A 24,200-nucleotide genomic window follows, 5' to 3' on the forward strand; every position below is an offset into this window, starting at 1 on the left:
AACAACCTATGTAACCAAATATTGCTTTTATATACCCTTTTATATCTTTTTATTGATTTCAGAGTGAGGTAGGAAGAATCATTGATCAGCTGCCACCTGCATGCCTGCTTTTGGGGGTTAAGCCAAAACCCAGGCATGTGCCCTGACCGGGAATCCAACTGTGACCTCCTGGTTCATGGGTCGACGCACAACCACTGAGCCACACTATATATCTTTTTAAATATGGCAAGGAAAGCTTCCCTGTACTAGAAAGACAGGATTAGTTTAACAATAATATAACTAAAAGTGGAGTCATGGATTTAAAATCAGCATTACCTGGGGACTGTACACAGGCAACGAGCTATCACAATTACTTAACTGTCCTTCTAATGACAATTATTTAGAACCAATAAATCTATACAAAATATACATTAAACTCAAGCATATCTTGTAAAATTTCAGTACTCTGTCTTATTTATTGTATAGGAATAATATGATTTTACCAACATCCCTTTTCTTTGGTAATTTTTAAAATCACTCTTCAAAGCCTAAGTGAAATATCAACTATAGGACACCTTCTCTTATTTCTTCTTTAAAGAATTTGTTCTTACCTCCTCTGTGCTCTCATGGTAATTTGTTTATCACATTAAGCTAGGTAAATAATGTATCTCTCCTACTAAATTGTGAAAATCAATGGCAAGGACTTTACCCACAACAGCTAATATTGACAACTTAGAAAAAAACAATAGCTATAATTACTTGAAAGCTGCCTAAGTGCAAATCATATCATTAAGCACTTTAATTTTACATTTCCTTTAATAATCAAAGTAATTTTCATTTGAAGAAAATAAAATTGGGAGTCAGGTTAAGTAACTTGCCCAAAGTCACAAAGAAAATTAATAAATTGTGAAGCTTAGATTAAAATACAGATTTGTCTGATTCTTCTCCACAAGCCTGTCATACTTCTTAGCAAACAGCAAACTCCGCTAGAAAAAGATATATTAAAATACAGTACTTATGTCTGTTAACTTTATTATATGTAGAGAAAAAGCCTTCTTATACATCACGTTGAGGGAAATTCCAACATACAGCAATTTGTTTGGATTATTCTAGGAAACTCCTATTGCTACCTAAAAGCTAAAAGTAAGTAAGGTGCAATAAAACCACCACACTCAAATAATGCTCCACTTAAATTACATGCTTAATGATGATCTACCTTGAAAGAATCTTATTCCAAAAATGCTCCAATTGCATCACTATTTTGAATATCCTCTTTTGAGATTTTATGTAGAGCCTTTTATAATTATAACAAATAATAACTATCAATTGCTGTTTGTAATGTTGTAGATGTCATCGTAAACACAAAGAGCCCTGTCTTTCAAGGAGATATACAGACACAAACAAATGCAATAAAAGGCAGAATCAATGAATGGTCCACAACTCAAAGGAAGGAATGATCCCTGTGAGTGGTTGTGGTGACCAAACACTTCAAAGAAGGTTAACTGAAAGGAAGGACAGGGACGTTCCAGGAACTAACAAAAATAAGAAAAGCCACTATAAAAAATGAGTACAGGAAAGAGACTTTACTCTGGAAACTTAGGGGGATGGGAGTCTATATAGAAAGAATGACTGGGGCAGATTTAAGACCAGTGGGAAAAAAACCAATTGAGAGTACAGAGGTGGTATGAATAGGAATTAAACATACTCATCCTCTGGAGAAAATGTAACTTCTGTACCTACAGAACTCAAGGTTATAATAAGAACCCAAAATTTGCAATGGTACTGATGGGCCAGGCCATTCAATGGGAGATACCCAAGGCATTGAGACAAGAGCACCAGTGAAGTAGACAAAAAGAAAAAGGGATCTACCACACCCTAAGAGTGGCAATGAAAGCTTTCAGTTCCATATGAAGTTAACAATGAATAAGAGCTTAGCATGTGTGATGACAATGAAATGCAGGGTTGGAGCTCACTGAGGAAGTGGGAAAAGGGTATGGGAGTCAGGCTCATTAAAAGTTTTGGAACAGAATAGATTTGGAGGTTGTATAGGACAAGTGGGAAGCTATGATAAATGAGAGTTGGAAGGGTGGAATGACACAAGATTTTCCAATTTGACCCCCTGTAAATTAAGGGCAGATTTAAAGCCCCATTTTGGGCAGCAGCATATTTGTCACAAAATAAGAGGCTTCACACAGAAGTATACTGAGAGAAAGAATGCCTGGGGCCTGGTTTAGAGGAAATGTAATATAGGTGCAGACCACTGCAATAGTTGGGAGGCAGAGTGGCAAAATTCAGGAGGTGGGTGTTCAGAAAGCCATGCAAAGTGGCAAATCAAGAGAACTTCATGAGCTTAAGAAACTTGGGACAGTGAGTTATTTCCAGCTGGTGTTCCAGTCATACAGATGATGCCCTGAAAGAGTTATCTGGGTGGTAGTTGTATCGTTTCTGCAGATTATATAATGTTTGGCTTAATTTTGTTCCTTTTAGATGCCAGTGAGTCAAAGGAAAAATATCTATAAAAATAATTAAAAATATACAGTTGATATCTGGAAAACTAAGCATTAAAGGGGAAAGATTTAAAGCTGAAAGGTAAAAGTGACAGTGGTTATCAACAAAGGAAATGTAAAGAGGCAAGAAATGTTGAAGGAAGAAAAGGCAATGAAATAGAGGAGTAGCCAAAAAGGAAAAAGAAAAAGAGTGGTAACAATTTAATAGAAGCTGAGGAGGATAGTTTCAAAAGTGAATGACAACAATGTCAAAAACTCTGAAGTCGTGTAGTAGTAAGAATTTTAAAAAGTGAATAAATGTGGTGCATAAATACATGACAGATAATCTTTAAAGGGCATGGTTAGTTGGCAGGTGGGAATGATACTCAAATTTAAGGGTAAAGAAATAAGATAGTAACAAACACTGTGTACCAATGTAAAACAGTGAGAGAAGGACAAGAAATAAGGAAAGTAGGCAGTAAGACAAATCTCCCTCCTCTTAAAAAAAAAAAAAAAAAAGGGGAACCTCAAAATGTGTGTAGCCCTAGCCGGTTTGGCTTAGTGGATAGAGTGTCAGTCTGCAAACCTAAGGGTCCTTGGTTCTGGGTTCGACTCTGGTCAAGAGCATGTATCTCAGTTGCAGGCTCCTCCCTGGCCCTGATTTGGTCACGTGCAGGAGGCAAATAATCAATATGTTTCTTTCACATCAGTATTTCTCTCTGTCTTTTCCTCTCTCTTCCACTCTTTCTGAAAATCAATAGAAAAATATCCTCCAGTGAGTATTAAAAAAAATGTGTGTAAACAGAAGGAACCTGGTTAAGAGAAAGAGATAAAGTAGCAAGTTAACTGAATAAGGTGGTGGAAGAACCAGAAGAGATGAGGAACAGGGTTAACTTTGTAGAAGTAGAACATCAGGGTTAACTTTGTAGAAGTAGAACATCATTATTTCTGAGATCAATGTCTAGATGAAGATAACAGGAAAAAAAATTGTTCAGATATAAACGAGTTAGGTAAAGAATTCTAGAAGAGCCCAGCTGGTAGTCCCAAACGAGTTAGGTAAAGAATTCTAGAACAGCTCAGCTGGTGTGGCTCAGCTGGTGTGGCTCAGCTGGTAGTCGCAAGAGGTCACCGGTTGGATTCCCAGTCAGGTCACATGCCTGGGGTTTCGGACTTGACCCCCAGTAGAGGGCGTGAAGGAGGCAGCCATTTGATGTTTCTCTCTCCCTCTCCCTTCCTCTCTTTCTAAAATCAATAAAAACATTATTTTAAAAGAATTCTAGAACAAAAACAAAGCAACAATCAAAACAGATCACCCTGAGGGTGAGGTTGACTATAAAGTTAAGAGGAATGCTGCTGGACTTTGGAAAGAGGAGTCAAAGCCCTGAAAGTGAAAGGGAAATAGGAATTCAAAAGAAATAAACATATATATGATGAGATTATAATGATACAAGGTAAAAAGGGGATATAATAACTTAAAAGTTGATGTAAAGTGCTTGCACAAATAAGTAAGGTATCATAGGTTAGGCTAATCAAGGGGGGGGGGGGTGGGAGGAAGGAGACTGTGAGAAAGGTGTGGAAGCAATCAAGAAAGGTGAGAGAGCCCTAACCGGTTTGGCTCAGTGGATAGAGCGTCGGCCTGCGGACTCAAGGGTCCCAGGTTCGATTCCAGTCAGGGGCATGTACCTTGGTTGCGGGCACATACCCAGTGGGGAGTGTGCAGGAGGCAGCTGATCAATGTTTCTCTCTCATCGATGTTTCTAACTCTATCCCTCTCCCTTCCTCTCTGTAAAAAATCAATAAAATATATTAAAAAAGAAAAAAAAAGAAAAAAAGAAATGTGAGAGAATTGAGAGGAGCAGCTGATAATTACCAGAAAGTAACATAAAGGTCATGTTATGATCTATGAGAAAATCACTTTCATTATATTTTAATTCTGACTTTTTAAAAAAGAAACAACCAAACTAGTTTATATCTGAACAATTTTTTACTATTTTTAACAAATAAAATCCATCCTAAAAGATGATTCTACTAATAAGATACAAATGAATATGATCTGTGAGGCTTTCTCTGCATAGTGTACGTATGTACCAGGTACTCAAATAATCTAAGTTGAGTGAATTAATGAAAAAATTCCAACAATGGCATCATAACTAGAATAGTCTCTCATTTTACTGATTGAATGCAAGGATAGATAGCTTGACAGATAGGTGGACAGAGGGATGAGAGAGAAACAGATTCAATCAAGTTCTTAGCACCACTGAAAATCCTGGAGTCTCTCAAAGTGACTGCTCTGAAGAGAATAGCACTCATGAGATTACATGCATTTGTTTGGTAAATATATTTGAAACATTTACATTTTTATCTTTAAAAATAACCATTTTGAAAGTCCTATAGGAAAAAGAAATTCCCATTGAAAATCTGTTTCTCTAAAAGACCCATATAATTTCTTTAGTCTAAATGTTCTTACAATTTTAGTTACAGTAATTTTATGAGTTACTATGCTGGAAAACAGTACCAAGCATTATCCTAGAAATTCTCTATTGCTAGATGTTTTTAACTCCTTGAAGAGAAAAATTGGTTTCTAATAGGATAACTGTTTTCAAAAACCAAACCTGATATATTATAATTCAATTGGTAATTACAGATGTTTAACTCATCTTACCTCATCATATGATTCACATATGCTTTGCTACAGCTAGTGTTGTATCTGCAAAAACTACAGTGGACATATGTAGGAAAGTGATTTGAAAAATCTTTTATTTCGGAACAACACTCAATGCACCGGTGAATTCCCAGACGATACCTTATGGAGATATAAAGAAAATGGTAACAATATATTTTAAAACAAAAATAATAAGGGAGAGCTTTATTCATGTTCTGTTAATTAAAACCAAGCTGTTTAAATGAAGATATTTAAACACAGACTTATAACTTGAATATTTGCTATGGAATAACAGCTAGGATTAGTGTAACATCAGTTAATGCTTGTCACTGGAATAAAAGAAATTAACCAATTCAAATGTCATAAGATAGAAGCACAACATATAATAATAGCAATATAATAGATGAATATTATATGAAAAATATAGGAAAGTACTGTTCAACAACAGTTGTTAAAAAAAAAACAACTTTTATTATTTGCTTGGTCTTTATGCCATAAGTAATAGCATATGAAAGTTGAGAGTTGTGTACATTTAGATTAAATAAAGGTTTTACTATTTTACTTAAGATTAAATTAGTATTATATATCAGGAATAAAAGATTACCTTAAGTTCCTCAATGCTGTATTGACTTTACTTTTTCTGTTGCTACTAGCCAAAGTGCTTTGTTTTTTTTGCATATTAGAGACTTTAGATTTGAATTTAGATTTACTTCCATTAGGCTTACTTGTAGTAGGTTTACTTGCATTAGATTTAGTTGTAGTAAGTTTACTTGTGTTAGATTTTGTGGAATTTTTAGCAGTTACACATTTTGTTCTTGGAGGTGAGGCCTGAAGGATAGAAGTGTTTGTACTAATGGAAGGTACAGTTGAAGATCCTGATTGAAGAGGTCCAACTGAAGCTCGAATAGTAACCTACAAAAACAGAGATAATATTTACTTTAGATAATTAACCCTTGCAAAAGTATTAAAATATCATGTAACAAAAAGTTAAATATCAAGTATTTTTAAAAGAGTAAGTATAAACTATAATTGGATAAGTCTTCCAATTATTTTAAATATTTAAATGAAATAAAAATTTGATATTTATTTACTTATACTTTTATATTGATCAGTTTAATGTTGTTATTAATGAATAATTAGGAATTATATGGACATTAAAGAGCACATTCCATAGCTATTTTTATGCTCTGGTATAATTTTAAAAATTCATACAGAGGTCAAAATTTAAATCTTAAAACCTGAAAAATAACTCTAGAAAGGCCTGCATTACCCTTTGCCCTGCATTACCCACAGTAAATGTGACCTCCTCTTTCCAGGGGCTCATTTAGCAGAATTTATGTTTACAAAGGTTGTGGGAGGGGCTACACAATTCAATATACTTCATGGAGAGTGTAATAAAATTTAGAATTTCCTTAAAGAGAACTAATATAAAGCTTATGATATAATATTCAAAAATTATATTAGTTGACAATGGAAAACACAAACGCCTACCAACATTCTCATTAATCATATGACTATTCTCCCCTCCATATATATATTATGAGTAGTCTATGAGGAAGTCCTATAAAACATGTTTGGTAGCATACAAAAGCAATGGACTAGGAATCAGAAGATTTGAAGTTAAATCTCATACAACTCCTTCGTAGCCATGTGGCCTAGAATAAGTAACTTATCCTCTCTAAGCTTCTTTACCTATATACTATGGGGCAATACCTGCCTTGTTTATCACACCAGATTGCTGTATGAATTAAATAAAAGAATCTATGAAAAAGCATACTGAAAGCCTAATTCTAAGGTGCGAGAAAAACATTTAGTATCATTATTATTAATATTATTATTGCTATTATCATTAATAAGGGAAAATATGAGAGAGGACTGCACCGCTTACATTCGTGTTATGCATGTCTAGTCCCAGCATGGAATGAATGGATTGCAGGGAAGGATGCTGGATAGCTTCTCTTGCTCTAGGTCTTCAGAGCATGGCTTTATATTGTTTAGTTAATTCAAATAACAGACATACCCACATTCAAAGGTAAGTACCCAAAGCCAAATATAAATGTTTTGGGGATTATTTCACTTTGGATTATCCATGCCTCTGTTTCCCTCCACTGGAGCAAATATTCAAGAGCTGACTGTATATAAAGAAGTCAGAAAAAAACAGGAATATAAGGCAAAAAGGGAAAGGTAAAATACAATCATCAGTATGTAGTCAGACATGTGTTTGCTCACTTAAAACACAATGCTATCCAGCAGCAGAACTTGTTTCTCTGAGAGTAGACTCAGTAATAACAACTTCAATAAACATCTAAGACCCTATGGCATTCAAAGCACTATACTAGATGCTGAGGACACAAAGATAAATAAATCATGATTCCTGATTTCAAATAGTTTAGCAAGTAAAACTCATATATATATACTGCCTACAAGAATAGCTCAAAAATAGGCTATATAATATTGACACAAACCAGTGACCCAGGCACTTTTTACAAAGGAATACCATTCTAGCATAGCACACACCAACTACTGAAAAAAACAATGGTTAGGTTTTTTTCTAAACATAAGAATGCTAAAATTAAAAAAAAAATGCTAAAATTTGACATTGGAGTCTTCATAAAAATCAGAAACCATTTTTTAAAGTATTATATTCAGTAGATAAAACCAGACAGGAATTAATTTTATTATCATACCATATGTTAAAATACAACATATTTACACTCACTTTTGTTCCAGGAGGTAGTCCTTCTAGCTCTTTAGGTTTTATAAATGTTCGGTGATGCTGAGTCTTGTGATCCATTTTCTCTTTGCAGGTCAAAAATTGCAGTCTGCATTTTGTACAACGATGTATTCCTTTTTTCTGTTTAGAAAACAGGAAAAATAATTTCTGCAATCACAAATCCTGTGTCCAAAAACTGTTCTGATTTAACATTAATGACACCTATATAATTTTTAAAATAGTATCTTGTATCTCTCATCATAAATATTAGTGAAGTATTATTTCAATTTTTAAAATACTCTTTGCATTAGTATTTAGGTTTCAAAAATGTCTGTTACTGTACAGAAGTTGAACATAAAAGTTATATCAATAGCTTCTAATGAAAGGGATCTCAATAGTGGTATTAAAGTTCCATTAATTATAATTTTAAAGTATTTAGACACAGGATACTATAAAAATGAGCAATACTATGTTTTTATCCCATAAAAATATAAATTCTCATTTTTGCTCTTTCTGATTGGTTAAAAGATGGTAAAAGAAGTTCAAGTATCTAACCAGACATTTAAAGAAAGTTGTTATAGAAATGTTTGTATAAAGCAGTGCTAGCTAATAAAACTTCCTTCAATTATGAAAATGTTCCAGAGCTGTACTTTCCAATACAGTAGCCACCAGCCACATGGAGTTAACTGAATACCTGAAATGTGCTGGTCATCTGAGGAACTAGACTTTTCATTTATTTAATCTTAAATAGTCACAAATGATTAGTGGCTACCACATTGAATAGTATGAATATGGAGGGATAAATCAAAACTATCCCTGATACAGTTACTGAGATACCTTGACTGAGTGCCTCCTTAAAACCAACCCTGTCACTATAGATGGGAAATAGGACCCCAAAAAAATCTAAATCATTTCCCCATAACTACTAAGTAATATTGCCAGATTCCTGACCTAACATTCTTTCTACTACATAATATCAACTACAAACTTTATCTATATGGTCTCATTAATTTAAAAATTATTTATGTATATACATATAAATATCATACATATTAATGATATAAACTTAAATTATCACAAAAGAATGTTTTCTCTAAAGTTGCAATCTGCCAGATAAATAATTACCATTTAAGTATAATCAATCACTTATTAACCTCAAATAAGGTAATATCCTGGGAAGCACCTAGCACAGTTACTGGTACACAGCAGGCATTTCATAAGTTCTTTACAAAGTTTGAAATCCAGTTCCCAGAAATACTTTCTATATCTATAATCACTCCTTAAATACCTCATCCAGTTTCAAGGCTTTAATACCATCTATCCAACTGCTTACTTAACATTCCCATTTGATGTCTAATATACATCTCAAATCAACATGGACAAAATTGAATTCTGAATTTCCTCCCTATATCCTTGCCCCCCAAAATCTGTTCTTTCCTGAGTCTTCCCCATATGACAGTATGTGAAAACCTCATTCTTAGGACAAAAAACTTGGTCACTCTCTCTCACCCCCGATACCCAACCCATTAACAAAATCTGTTGGCTTCACCTTCAAAAACCTTCATAATATTTCCACTTCTCATCACCTCCAACCACGGCTACCATATTGGTCCAAATAACTCACCTGGGGCACTATAATAATCTCCTATCTTCTCCCTGTCATGTTCTTTCCTCCCTGTAGTGTATTCTTCCCATAGCTGTCAATGGTACTACAACATGGCAAACCTTTCACATACTTATAATGCTCTGAGGGCTTTCTAAAGTCCTGATTCAGATTTACAAGGCTCTACAAGAACAGGCCCATATTCTATTGCTAAAACCTTATCTCCTACTAGTCCTCTTATTAGTTTACTCTGCTTTGGCCACAACTGGCCTCTTTGGTTGTTCTTGAGTATAAATTCTTAAAATTTATACTTTTCCAGATTTCCACATGGCTTACTCCTTTACTTCCTTCCAAGAGGCCCTTTTTATACCACTCTATATACAAAATGGCAACCACTCCTCCAACACTTCCCAATCCTTGGCACTCCTTATCCTCCACATTTCCTTCCACAGTAACTATCACTAGCTAACATGCAGATATGCTCAAATATAAACACACATTTTTTATTATCTTTCTCCACAATAATCCGAATTCCAGAGGATACAAACTTTGTTTTGTTCATTGCTACAAAATACCTAAAACAGCTCCTGGCACACAGTAAGGCAACCAATAAATGTTTGTTAAATAAACCGATAGTGAGGCAGAAAGAAAGTGTCAGAGAAAATGCGTATGAGCAGCAGGTACAATTTAATTAATTCAAAATATCTGACACTCCATTCAATGAACATTTGTCCAGAGCCCTGAAAGAGAATACATTAATCTATTATTCCCTTAGTTGGACACAAGTCTTGGACATCCCATGTATATATATATGCATTTCAAATTGCTGAGGCTGATATTTTAATAACGTGATGTTCAGTCAACAACAAAAAGTAGTGATCATTCCAAGGGTAGGTAAATAATTGTCTATGTTTAACTTTTGACAAGCATACTACATTATTTGAGAAAATTGAGGGATTTGAGGGTAATTCTGACTATAAGTATTTTCTGCCCTTATACATTAATACCAATGTGAAATCTGACTCTGTGTGAAAGCAACAAAAGGTTGAGCTCTGAAGTCAAATTTTAACTCTGCTTTTTATTAGGTAGTGTGACAGTGGAAAAGTTACTTTCTCTAAAACTTATCTATAAGAAATAATAACATACATAAAGTATAAGGATTAAGAAAGATAATGCATATAAATCATTAATGCTGCTGCCATAAATGATTGCATATTGTTTTAACTGCTTGTGATTTTTATTAAAGATCTAATGAGCATATTTAACACATCCAAAATCACTTTCACTATTTTAAGTCATACAAACTGGGTTGTCAGCTCTAAAATCATCCAGGACTTAATAATAGAACCTCTTAAAGAAAAGTACAACCAAAATCTTCAAAGACAATAAAATGAGCCACAGGGTCAACAACTCTTATTGTTTAATACTGCACTAATAATGTGTTATCAATTACAAGTTTATAATCCTGCTCAGCTAAGGTTTTCCAGTCTTTAGTCAATAATTATATAATTTGTAAATACCTTAAAGAATGCCTGATTATCCTTCTTAATAGATTTCCCCCTCTCTACTGCTATCTACCTCCTAAGTACTACAAACAAACAAACAAACAAACAAACAAACAAACAAAACCCTGGGAACCCAAAGCAAATTAAGACATAAAACTTAGGGTACAAAAACTGATTATAAATCACAGAGACCACAAAGTAGGCCCACTCATTTCTTTCATAATTATCATTCTTCCACATCAAAATTTTACTCTGGAGCTTAGTAAAACATATGGGAAAAATTACACAAAAAGCCCCATAATAAAATAGAACTACTATCTCATATCTCATTTTCCCTTTCACAATTAAAGGCCAAACATTAGAAAGAGTACCAGAAGTAGTGTTTCCCAAACTCTGTCCTCAATAAAAGTTAACAGACATTCTGAAAAGATTCTGTGGTCAAATAAGTTGGGGGTGGGTGGTGGGTGATAATACATACTTATATCCCTTACTTGGAAAGTTATAATGTTTTAACCTATTAAAACCTGAGAAGTCTATTTTAAGAAACAGACAAAACTGTTTAATTTTATAAATACAGGCATTTCCCAAATTTATTTACCAGTAACAATTTGGGGGGAAACATCTATTAACACATAATGGAACACTGTTAAGGAAACCTAGAACAAAAAATCTTGACAGAACTTTTCAAGTATGGGTAGCATCCCAGTCACAATATAGATAATTCCAAATTCATTTGGAAATTATTTTACAATTTTTCCCAATTAAAAACCGTAAGTCAACTTTATGATTATCTAATGATAGAAATGGAAAGCAAAGTGAGCAAGCAATGCTAAATAAACTGCCATGTCAATTTAATCAATAATAAAAATATGGCCCTAACCAGATTGGCTCAGTGGATAGAGCGTCGGCCTTCGGACTGAAAGGTCCCAGGTTCGATTCTGGTCAAGGGCATGTACCTTGGTTGCAGGCACATCTCCACTAGGAGGTGTGCAGGAGGCAGCTGATCGATGTTTCTCTCTCATCGATGTTTCTAACTCTCTATCCCTCTCCCTTCCTCTCTGTAAAAAATCAATAAAATATATTTTAAAAATATGATGAGCACCATTAGTAGTGAGGTGTCAAAACTTGGTTACATGATCAGATTCCTAAAAAACAGATTGTGTTGCATCAAAGTTTTCAGCCCAAACAAAGGATGGTTTAATTGCTTCATGGAAAAGAACCAGTAAGCAAAAAATCAGAATTCAAGATAAAGGTATAAGCACTAATCCTGGGTCCCAAAAATTACATAGCAGAACTGGCAGAAGTCACCCACAAAACAAATTATGACCTAAATGCAGTTCTTTGGCAGTGCTCATATATCCAGCAAAAAGTGTCATTACTATTTCCTTTGTCACCAGCAGCTATAAAAGACCACTGCTGGTCAATGATGACAACATGTTTTCTCAGAATAAGGGGGCTAGAAAGTAGCAATAAAGTAGTAATAAAAAGGAAAATAAGATTATGAGTCCCCAATCTTTTCTTTCTCAGTTCAACTTCATCTTTTCCCATGTTCCTATTATCTACCTTCAAAATCCCATAACCACTCTCAGATCCTGAGATATTTGATCTTTTGGATATTCCACTCATCTTCCCTTTTTTCCTTCAATCCTTAGGTTTTCTATTTCTAGCTATCTTTCAGAATTTTCATTTATGAGCCACAACATCACCAGAAAGGAAGCAAGGTAAAGTGGAAGTTTCCCAAGTAATTTAGCACAAAATGCAAATTAACAGTGTCATTTGGAACAATTTTACTTCCCTTATAGAACAAATCTTACGTTTCTAAGTCATAATCTATCTTTTAGCTAAAACAACATGAACAAATAAGAACTGGTCATCTCACCTGATGCTTCATATAATGATGCATATAGGGTGTGGCAATTTTAATAACTTTGAGGCAAAATGGACATAGCAAGTTCTTAGTGTTTTCGTGGGATGATCTAAAATGAGTTTCTACATCAGAAAATGATGACGATCTATAATTGCAAACCTACAAACAAAAAGAATGTTAAGTTTACCTTGAAAACGTACTTGATATACAATTATAGCAATAAGTCATTTATTTGGAAGAACATTATGTACAACTAATTTAGCTCTGATGCCTACACAACCAAGAATCCCATTAACGCAAGCACTAGAAGATGATCTTTGAGACAGAAAAGTTATCTTTCCAAGTTTAGGAATATTTCCCAAAATATAATTAGAGTCCCTTCTTTTCATTAGATGTTTTTATGTATCACCCCCTTTTCTGACTTTTCTCAAGCTGACACTTCTTGTACTATAAAGTTTTTTCTGCTATGTAAAACAACATCTTCCTTTAGATTATAAATTACCTCCAGGCTATGGCAATGGCAATTTTTTATCATGCTTTCCTATTCCTTCAAATTCTGGAAAAATACTAGGCCCAGAGAATTTTGTAGTATGCTCTGTATCTAAAATAATTTCATATTTCCCTTGTATAACTATATTCTTCCCTATATAGTAAGATAAGTTCATAGTTTGTCTTTTCCCCTAAGAGCTTTTCTTTGTCCAGTATAGGAATGAGTAAACAATGGCTTGTGGGCCAATTCCAAATCTCTACTGACCCTATATACAATACATGAATTATGTCACAGGACTTTCTACTAAAAAATCATTTACAAGAGGAATTTTAACAGCAAATTTTATCTAAATGGTTAGAAAATAAAAGAATGTATTTCATGACACAAGAAAATTATATGAAATTCAAATTTGTGTGCATAAATAAAGCTTTATTGAAACACAGCCACATTCATTCACTTACTTATTTTCTGTGGCTGCCTTTGTGCTATAGTGGCAGAGTTGATTAGTTGCAACAGAGACCGTATGACCTTTAAAGCCCCCTTTACAGTATAAGACTTGCTGACTCCTGGCCTAACAGGTTTAAATCTTGTAACCAAAATAACAGAAAACAAACAAACACTAAGTACACAATAAAATATGTGTATACCTGGCAAATATATGGCATTTCACCGGGTTTATGATTGTCCTTCATATGTTGTAAAAGAATATGCTCTGTTTCAAATGATAATTCACAGATTTTGCAAATGGCTAAAAGTGGGGGTGGGGGAAAGACATTACATCATTTCAAGATATATAAATACACACACACATATCAAATCATTATTTGTACACCTAAAACTAATCAAATGTATGTCAATTATACTTCAAATTATTTTATTTTTTTAATTTTTCAAATAAAGTATCCTTTTGAGGCAAACAAAGATATATATATATATATATTTCATTTTATGCATCTATAAACAATAATAGTAACAGTAACAACAGCAGACTTGGTGGTGGTGGTGGTGAACAGTTAGTTTTACAGTTAACTATGTTCTAAGGCACTTTACTTACAATAACTCAATTCCCACAACATTATGAAGCAGGTATTTCTATTATTACCATTACTCAAATATTAGGAATAACTTGCCTGAGATCAGATAGCTGTATTAAGAGGAAGATCTGGGATTTGAACTCAAGTGGTCTAGTTCCAAAATCTATGATTTTTAACTACCACTACTAGTTCCTTTTCTTATTCAAGTTTAAATAAAGGGCATTAATTTCATATTTGAAAACTATGATCTAAGGCTTCTAACTTAGCCCCCCACTTATAACGTGCAGGTTATTTTCCTTAATTATTTACAAGAATGACTTTAATTTTTGTAATTTTTATTTAAAAGTTTATATTAATCAAAATGTAACTTTTTCCATTTTACCCTCAAATTCCAGTCTTATTCTTATTGTTCTAACAAGCTTAAGAGGTTTTCTCAGAATCAATATTGACAAAATCAGTAATATTCGGAACTTAAAATGAAACTGTAACTTACTAGAAAATTCATGGGGTGTGTGTGTACTTTCAATGTGACATTGCAGTTGAAATGGTGTGGGAAACTGACGGTAGCAGTGCTGGCAGGTGGTGTGGTTTTCCCAGCTTTCACTGCTCTGCTTCTCAAGTTCCAAATGGTGTTTCATGTGGTTCATAAACCTATAAATGATTGTCAACAGGTGCAAAATTCAGATTTAAAAACAAAAATCTCACAAATAATTATCTGAATCTTAGAATATACATATATTACATGAAATAAAATCCCAAAAGCCTTAAATTCCTCTAGAAAAGTGTGCACTTTAAATAATCACTTTCATTAAGTGACTACATAAACATCTTTTTTAATCTTTGTTTTAAAAATCCATTAATGTAATTAATCTGAAATATCACTAATTTGCTGTAATTTAATAATTTCAGATTTAAATGTTTTTTTAAGGTGAAACAGCAGGCTTCTTTTTCATACATGAAATACTATTTACATTTTTCAATAAAATACTAAAAGTAAGGAAACCCACCAAAAGCAGCTACTCAGTTATGAGAGTAATCCTTTAAGGCCATGAAGATATACAATAGATTCCAGTTGCTTAAAAGACAAATTACTGGTATTTTTACTTGTGTCTTAGTTTCTAAATGTATGTACTAGCAATTTTAATGCCTACAATTATAAAAAACTTTTTGTTTTATTTAATGATACTGGTTTACTGTTAGCACAGACTGTTCATGTTAACTTGCGGACTGTACTCTTTGTAGGCAAAGTCCATTTTTCAGTTTTACATCCTGCTATGTCAGCTTCCCTAAAAGGCTTCTTATGAGTAGGAACTATGACCTTCAACAACAGAGGGTGCAATATAAAAGGGAATACCAATTTAAAAGAGCTTACTGAAGCTTTTTGCTATAGTTTAAAGTAAAGTTATTCAATCAAAATAACAATTTTTAGGCTGGAGCAACTATTAACAATTATTCACTTTGAGTCCCTAAAGGAAGTAATCTTAAAACAAAGTAATAATGTCATCAATATGGATAGTAATCATCATGAAGATCATAACATTTATCTCTTTTTCACATATTCACAACACTACTTCTCTTTAGAATAGGTTATGACACTCCTTGAAAAACCTTTTGTCCTCCTTTGGTTTTAGTATCAACTCCATGAACACCTAGAGAAAATCCTAGACTTGGCTAAATATTTACACATAGAGAAAAACGAGCCATTAAAATTTCAGCTTACAACTTTAAGCAATTAAAAGTTTATCTATACTTAACTAGCAAGCTTCCCCTCACTTATTATATGAGCCCCATCAGGAGCTCATACTACTTAAAAAACAGATGGAAATGAGGGAAACAAAAAAAAATCCAATCCTCTTGCAAGGATGTTCACAGAATAAATAAAACTAAGTGTTTTTGGTGAGACTCAATGTAGGGAAAAAAAAATACCATACCACAATATGTTCAAAGAGCAAAGCGTAAAAACCTAGATCTATGAGTATTGTGCCATTCTCTACAAGTATCAATTTGCCTTTCCATTTTTTTTACCATAGGTAAAATATTATTTAACATATATAACTTCTTCTATTATCAAGTGTTTCATTAAAGTTACATTTAATAAATAATCAGTATTTCAAAAAAAAAGCTCAATTCCTGGACGTTATAAAAAATTGTTTTTGTTTAAAATGTCTATATAATTCTGATATTCTAGAAATATGTAACTAGTCTTCTGAAACAATAGCAAAAAAGAAAATATTTTATTTTCATATGTTTAATACTAAATGGGCTAATCTTAAAGGAAAAGCCAAAAAACTGTTGCTGAAATAACTTCCAACATAATATACATAATATTTAGTTATAACAAGGAACTAAGTCAGTGACCATATTTCTATGCAATTTAATATATTTACTAGCATAACTTTTTGGTGTATTCTACTATCAAAATGGTGAGAATATGGAAACATGTGACAATTCTATTGTATACTATTTCAGTGTTATATCACAAAGTACAATACCACTTCTGTTAAATGGCTAGAACCATTATCTACTAATGGCTGTTAAAGTTTACTAAAAGGAGATAAATGTGAAAACTCATATGAAATAATATATGTGAAAGAACTTTGCAAACTAAAACACTACCATAAACAAAGCATTAATAATTGCTATAGAAGTACAGGATAGCATAGTGTATTTCAGGATTTTTCTGTCTTCTTTTGAACCCAATAGGAACTGACAGGAAAATAAAATAAACACTGGGTCCAGAAGTAAAATACTGATGCCTAAGAATGCTAATTATAAATAATAGTTACCAAGGATAAACACAGAAAGGCATATTTATATATGTTTGTGCACACAAACACACAACTCACCTAAGGGGAAGTATAGAAGCACAATTAACAAGTAAAATGTTAATGATAGAATCAAGGTGATAAGTATACAGGTATCCACTGTAAAATTTTAAAAACGCTGCTAAATGTTTAAAAATATTTTACAATAAAATTATGGAAAAACAACCTTACCTAATATACATGTAAAGCTATATAGCCAATGAAAAATATTGATCAACATATCTTATTACTTTGTTCTTTAACTCATTTATGAGATGACAGCTACTAGAGTTTGCTGTGTAACTCAAAGATTATGAAGTCTAAGTTTCTAAAATTTATAGCATTCATGAAGAAAATCTTCAAAATTCCACTGGAAATTAAATCTCTAATTTTTAAAGGGGTTACATTTTAAAATAAAGCAGACATTCTTTCTAAAGAACTGGTACTTCTCTAAAGAAGATCATTAAAGTACTTACCTTACTTTTTATGCAAGGTATTTTAAAAAACATAAATATCAATTGACAAATTGGAGCATTAAATTAGTATCAAGAAAGTCAAACTGGGGAAAACATAAAAAAGTGGTTCTTATAAAGAAAAATAAAATTCAAAAGCAGCTAAAAATACAAATTATCTCATGAAATTCCTAGATCACAGATAATATAGGGAAAATAAGTTAATTTTGCTTTATTTGAAATAATGTTCATCCTTTCTTAAGTTATTTATAAGAAATACAAGTATCTCCAGGAGTCAACTCTAAAACACAAGAATGGACAAAAGCTTTTCAACAAGAGAATCTGCTTTTGTTCTTCGTAGGAAGTGTTAAAAATCTATGGCACAGACAAATATCAGATAAACACAAAAATTTTATCGGCAGCATTCCAATTTTCAAATAGAAATAAAGTATTTACATACCTAATATTATTTTTAAGAATTTTCAAGCAACTGAAGCATTTAAAGGTTGTGTGAGTCTTCTGTTCTTCTTGGACATCTCCTTCATGTTTTCCATAATAAAAGTCATTAACTAACATGATCAATTTTCCTTTCTCTGAATCGACAGTGTTATCTTTATCTGCTGTACTTGAAAATTCAGTTTTAGGCAGTCCCAAAAAGTTATTTATCATGTCTGGACAACAGTACTGAAAGAGAGAGAGAAAAAAAAAGAAGCCTTCTTTACCCTTTAAAAACACAGATACCCCCAAATTTTCTGTGTTTAAATCCATTGCCAGACCATATAAAACAATGCTTGGTAATGTAGCTAGAAAAATATTCACCAAAAGTTTGTGGTGCATATACAAGTCTAAAACAATTCAAAAAAAGAAAACCTTAAAATCAGAACTTGCTATTGATCTACAAGTGTCTTCCATGCAATTAACCATTTCAGATGTATTGATAATAATAATTTAAATACTTTAATTAAAACTAAACTAAAAATCACTTATTTCATATCCATGTCAAGAAAGAGTCTAGAAAGAAATTGTAGTTTTATGTGTCATAATGTGTATGTTAATTATTAAGTGACATAGTAAATTTCATAATCTGTGGTTGGAACTGGACATTGAGCACAGCTAATCTGCATTCCCCATACTCAAAGTGCTGTACAATGTATGGTGAAAAAGAAAGAAATATCAAGTATGTCTTGAAAACATCAACAGTTACATCTTGATATATAGAATGGTTAAATATTTGAAGGGGAGATTTAATTCCTCATAAGTAAAATCAGCATATTACATAAACTGATTTTAATATGGAACACTTTCATACATGAGCTTTTTTTCCCTGGCAAGATATAACTAATTCAATTATTTACATAATTTTTAAGTGCAAAATTTCCCTACAGCAGATTTTCTCAGAGGAAGACCTACATTAGAAAAATCAGAAATGCTAGTCAAAATGCTAATTTCTGGGCCCACTTCAGACCAATAAACCACAGTGTCAAGAGGTAGACCCTAGAAATCTGCATTTTTAATAGCCATCCAGATAATTCTTTTAAAACATAAACCTACTGACTTAAACTCTTCCTAAATGTGTTATTTAGTAAATTAGTAGCAACATCAGAAAGTTTGAAAATCTAAAAGCAACTCTATTCCATTTCTAAGATAACAACATCCACTTCCTCTCCTGTCACATTGAAATGTTAGATCATCAGTGAAACTTTCTGTGTCACATGAGAAGCTGGGCCTTTGATCCAAAGCAGACCTATAACGTTTCCTTCAATTGCACTTATTTTGTTCACTTGTCAGTTTTGAAACCTATAAAGGAAAAGAGACCAACAAAAACCAAGCCCACAAAATCTGAAGTACACCGAAAAGAGGGGGAAAAAATACTGAATAAAATGGACTGAAAAACAGGGACAAAAATTAAGTGTTTAAGAGTTAAGGTTGTGCCCATAAACTAAATCAAGATAAATATATTAGCTCTCCAATACAAAATGATCATCTGCAGTCCACTACTAAGAATAAACACAGTGGGCCCTAGCTGGTTTGGCTCAGGGGATAGAACGTCGGCCTGCAGACTGAAGGGTCCTGGGTTCGATTCTGGTCAAGGGCATATGCCTGGGTTGCAGGCTCCATCCCCAAGAGGCATCCAATCAATGATTCTCTCTCTCTCTCTCTCTCTCTCTCTCTCTCTCTCTCTCTCTCTCTCTCTCTCTCCCTCCCTCCCTCCCTCCCTCCCATCCATCCTCTCTGATATCAATAAAAATATATTTTAAAAAAAGAATAAATATAACAGAGGAAAATGAAAAAGGTATTTCTAGATTCTTCTTGAGACACATAATATTTAAGAGCTCAAACTTAGGAAAGTCAAGTTATTTCTAAGGACTTTTGTCAGGCTAAATTTCTTCTTAAAAATGCTGTTTTTTACTTTAAGGAGAAAAAGATGGTTCAGAGTAAATCTACCAGCACTATTAGAAAAACGATTCAAAATATATGTCTTACTACTACGAACCATGTTATTAGTAGCATCAGCTTGACAGACAAACTTATCACCTTTCTACAATTTTACTAGAGAGGATCTCAAACAATGGGAAAATGTTATAATGCACAAAAATGATATAATACAGGATAGTCTCCCTAACCTTATATATTCAAACATTAAATCTGACTTTCAGACTGTAGAAGTTATTCTGAGTCATATGTGATACTTCATTCTTTTCTGAAACCAACAAAATAATCTAGTAATCTATAGTACAATGTGCTGCAAGATTTATATTCTTTAAACATTTCTAATTTGGTACATTTATAAAAGTTAAATATAACTTAACTACCCATTAATTATGATACGTATAACAAATGATTAATTGCTTGCTGTTCTATTTTCTTTTTTTAAAAAAATACAGAAAAGTAAGATAGGATCTTCACAGTATCTTTTAAACAAGGTTTCATATCCTTATAAAATAGCTGAATTGATAAACCACTGACAACTAAGAATGGACAAAGTGAATTGAACTAGGTTAAAGGATTTAATAACTGAGAAGACAGCAAAAATATCCTAAACAAAATATTCAAAAGGCAAGACAGAAACTGAAGAAATGAAAACTAGTCTTGATTTAAGGTTTTATAGGAAGACAGGGTAGTTATGGATATGCACGGCTGACCTATGGTTCAAGATCAATTGGTCATCTTTATTAAACCCTAGCCCTTCACTATTGCCCCTGGTTTATCCCTCCTTTTCATGGGTTAGACATTCTGCAATATTAAAAACTTTATTTCAATGTACTGTAATTTGACAAACAGCAGACACCATCTGAACTTCATTCTCATTCCTTTCCATTGATAGACCATGCTCTGTTACTTATTCCTGTCCATTGATAAATCATGTTCTGTTTCTTTGTTAGTACTAAAAAATTTAGATAGGATTTTCAGAGCAAAGAAGATAGGTACCATTTTTAAATAGTAAAATAGTACTTCCCTATATGATTATCCTAGGTAAGTCTAAATTTCCCCCTTCTTTTTCTGGGATTCATCTGAAAGCCCCAGCAACCAAATTCTAAAAATTTTATTTTCATTGAAACTAAGTGCCAGACTAAACTCCACAGACTCCACATTGAAAGCACTGCTCAAAGCAGCCAAGTTCAGACAGAAGACATGCAGTTGGACGTAGATCAACTCAGTCACAGGGCCTAATAAAGATCTTAGAAAGCCTCAGCAAAAATATACATTCTAAAAGTGAAAGGCACATATTGAAGTCCAAATCTATATTCTTTGTTTGCAAAAATGGGTATGGGTGCTGGCGCAAGGAGGATGGCAGAAGTCCCCCAGGACTCATTTGGTAGAGAGAAGTAGAAAAGGCAATGCTACTTATAAAAGCAGACACACAAGTCACACTTTCAGGAAGCTTTTTGTCCAGCAAAGAGTAGTAGGCTGTGAGATTATCCTGGAAACCTATGCTCCTCAATAGGAGCCTTGCACAAAACAGTTAGCCCAAGAAATCCAATTTGTTCAATTATAGGAACTTACATCTACTGGTAAACAAAAATATTTTAAATTAAAAAGAAGGAAAATGTAAATTTCTGACAAAAAAAAAACTGGAGCAGATGCATGCAAGATGGTTAACAGGCTAAAAATTTTGCTATAGTTTGTAAAAAACTTAATAAAGCATGGAAGATCCCATGGGCAAGAGGAAATGGCAAGACAAAAAGAAGAAAAAAAGAGAAGCAAAACTGAGGTGGAAAATCAACTTATAGAGAGATAAAGACAAAGTAGAAAGAATAGAATATAGTGGTAAATAGACACTGTAAAATAAAATAAAATAAAATAAAATAAAATAAAATAAAATAAAATAAAATAGATGGCACGGGCTAGTAATGAGAAAAACATATAATTGCTTTTTAAAGAAAGAGTTAAAACTACTAGAAAGAAAATGACAGCTATGCCAGACCAAAAACATTGAACAAATATACTGGACAACACTCCCCCAACAAAAGAGCAAAACAACTTTATGGAAAAAATACTTAAAAATATAAATCAAGAAAACTGCATTAAAATAAAGGAAGACACCAATATAGAAGTTGAAAAAAACATGTATGCTAGAGAAGAAATTGACCCAAAATTTACACTAACCAGTACCAAGTCAGGTTAGTATAAATTTATCAGTCTTCCAAAATAAAAAATCCTGTGAACAGCCAGGGCAAAACATCAAATTACTTATGAGCAGCAAACTAATTAAGGCTTATCCCAGATTTCTCAACAGCGACATTCAATATTGTAAAACAGGAGCACCACCCACAAGATCTTCAGATTGGGATCCAACTTACTTTATAACTGGCCAAACTGGTGTTTTTTTTGGGTTTTTTTTTTACAAAAATGGAATACAGTGAACACGAAAGAACTCAAAGAATGCTGTTCCCAGGACCTTCTTCAGGAAATTACTAGAGAATGAACTTCAGCAAAACAAGAAACAACCAAAGAAACCATGACAAAAATACTAGTGATGAACACTGAATATATTTACTGTAAAAGAGGTATTAAGACAAATGTGGAAATAAGGTTAAGAAAATCAAATGCAAACAAAGGATATAGCTTTGTGCTTCAATATGTTTATTTCACCTTTAGAATGCATATATTTGCTCACAATAAAAAAAATGATACATCCAACAAGTAAAAACTGGGAAGGAGATAAAGGACAATGATTATGAAATTTAGATAGTTCACAGAGTGTCACATATATGCTAGCAACACATCGAGAAATATCATTTAAAGCTATCAAATAAAGTAGTATACGTATGAGAATTTTTAATTATAGAAAGGTAAACACTAAGTTGTAAAGTCAGGTAGGAAAGGAGAAGTAAAGATAGACGGGTTAACAATAATTTTAATAGTAGAAAATGGCCAAAGGAATAGAGTACTGGAATTACATTAACAAAATTATGAAAGATAAACAGAACAAACAAAAAAAATCCAAACTACATATATACATACAAAGCAAGCACATAGTGAAAAATATTTTTAAAAGATAGGATAACAAAAAATTGTGACGGAATGAAGATCATATAAATCTATCATCAGAGAATATCTATCTATCCTATATAATAAAGAGGTAATATGCAAATTGACCATCACGCCAACACACAAGATGGCTGCCCCCATGTGGCCAAAGATGGCTGCCTCCATGTGGACACAAGATGGCCACCACAAATAGCTGGCAGGAGAGGGCAGTTGTGGGCGATCAGGCCAGCAGGGGAGGGCAGTTGAAAGGGACCAAGCCTGCAAGGGAGGGTAGTTGGGGGCGACCAGGCCTACAGGGGAGGGCAGTTGGGGGGGACCCAGGCCTGCAGGGGAGGGCAGTTGGGAGGGACAAGGCCTGCAGGGGAAGGCAGTTGGGGGCAACCAGGCCTGCAGGAGAGGACAGGGGCAACCAGGCTGGCATGGAAGGGCAGTTAGGGATGACCAGGTCAACAGGGGAGGGCAGTTAGGCCGGGAGGGGAGCAGTTAGGCATTAATTAGGCTGGCAGGGGAGTGGTTAGGGGGTGATCAGGCTGACAGGCAGAAGCAGTTAGGGGCAATGAGGCAGGCAGGCGAGTGGTTGGGAGCCAGCAGTCCTGGATTGTGAGAGGGATGTCCGACTGCCCCCAAGGGGTCCGAGATTGGAGAGGGTGCAGGCTGGGCTGAGGGACACCTCCCCACCCCATGCACAAATTTCATACACCGGGCCTCTAGTTTATATATAAAAGCCTAATATGCAAAGTGTCCCCTCGGGAGTTCGACCAACCAGGAGTTCGATCATTCGCTATGACATGCGCTGACCACCAGGGGGAAGTTCAGAACAAAGGAAGGCCCCAGCCAGCATCAGGCAGCCAAGGAAGGGAGGCCAGCCACTACGGACCTATCCATGCATGAATCTCATGCACTGGGCCTCTAGTGTTTAGTAAATAAATTTAACTCAAAAAATATTTTCATATAGGATTGCAAGGGAAAAACAAATATGCTGAAAGCAAGACACATATTTAAAACAAAATGATGCAGAACTGTTAAAATAAAAGGATAAACAAAGAATATATCAGGCAAATGGAAACCTTAAGAAAACAAGGGTTATAAACCTAAAAGGCATTGAACATTAT

At 33.6% G+C, this 24,200-nt stretch overlaps 1 protein-coding gene across 5 annotated transcripts in view; it reads right to left on the bottom strand.

The window, feature by feature from the left end:
- ZNF280D (zinc finger protein 280D) overlaps positions 1-24,200 on the bottom strand; it is a 115,075-nt gene that overhangs the window by 30,199 nt on the left and 60,676 nt on the right. For all 5 annotated transcript variants that reach the window (XM_079768472.1, XM_079768471.1, XM_079768470.1 and 2 more), the window contains 7 exons: positions 18,056-18,279; positions 14,833-14,990; positions 13,953-14,053; positions 12,828-12,974; positions 7,847-7,981; positions 5,732-6,039; positions 5,128-5,268 (listed from right to left, as the gene is read on the bottom strand). In XM_079768472.1, the coding sequence (XP_079624598.1) occupies positions 5,128-5,268; positions 5,732-6,039; positions 7,847-7,981; positions 12,828-12,974; positions 13,953-14,053; positions 14,833-14,990; positions 18,056-18,279 (1,214 nt within the window). The remainder of the gene's footprint in view (positions 1-5,127; positions 5,269-5,731; positions 6,040-7,846; positions 7,982-12,827; positions 12,975-13,952; positions 14,054-14,832; positions 14,991-18,055; positions 18,280-24,200) is intronic.

This window comes from Cnephaeus nilssonii (assembly GCF_951640355.1).
Source record: "Cnephaeus nilssonii genome assembly, chromosome: 4".
Lineage (NCBI taxonomy): Eukaryota > Metazoa > Chordata > Mammalia > Chiroptera > Vespertilionidae > Cnephaeus > Cnephaeus nilssonii.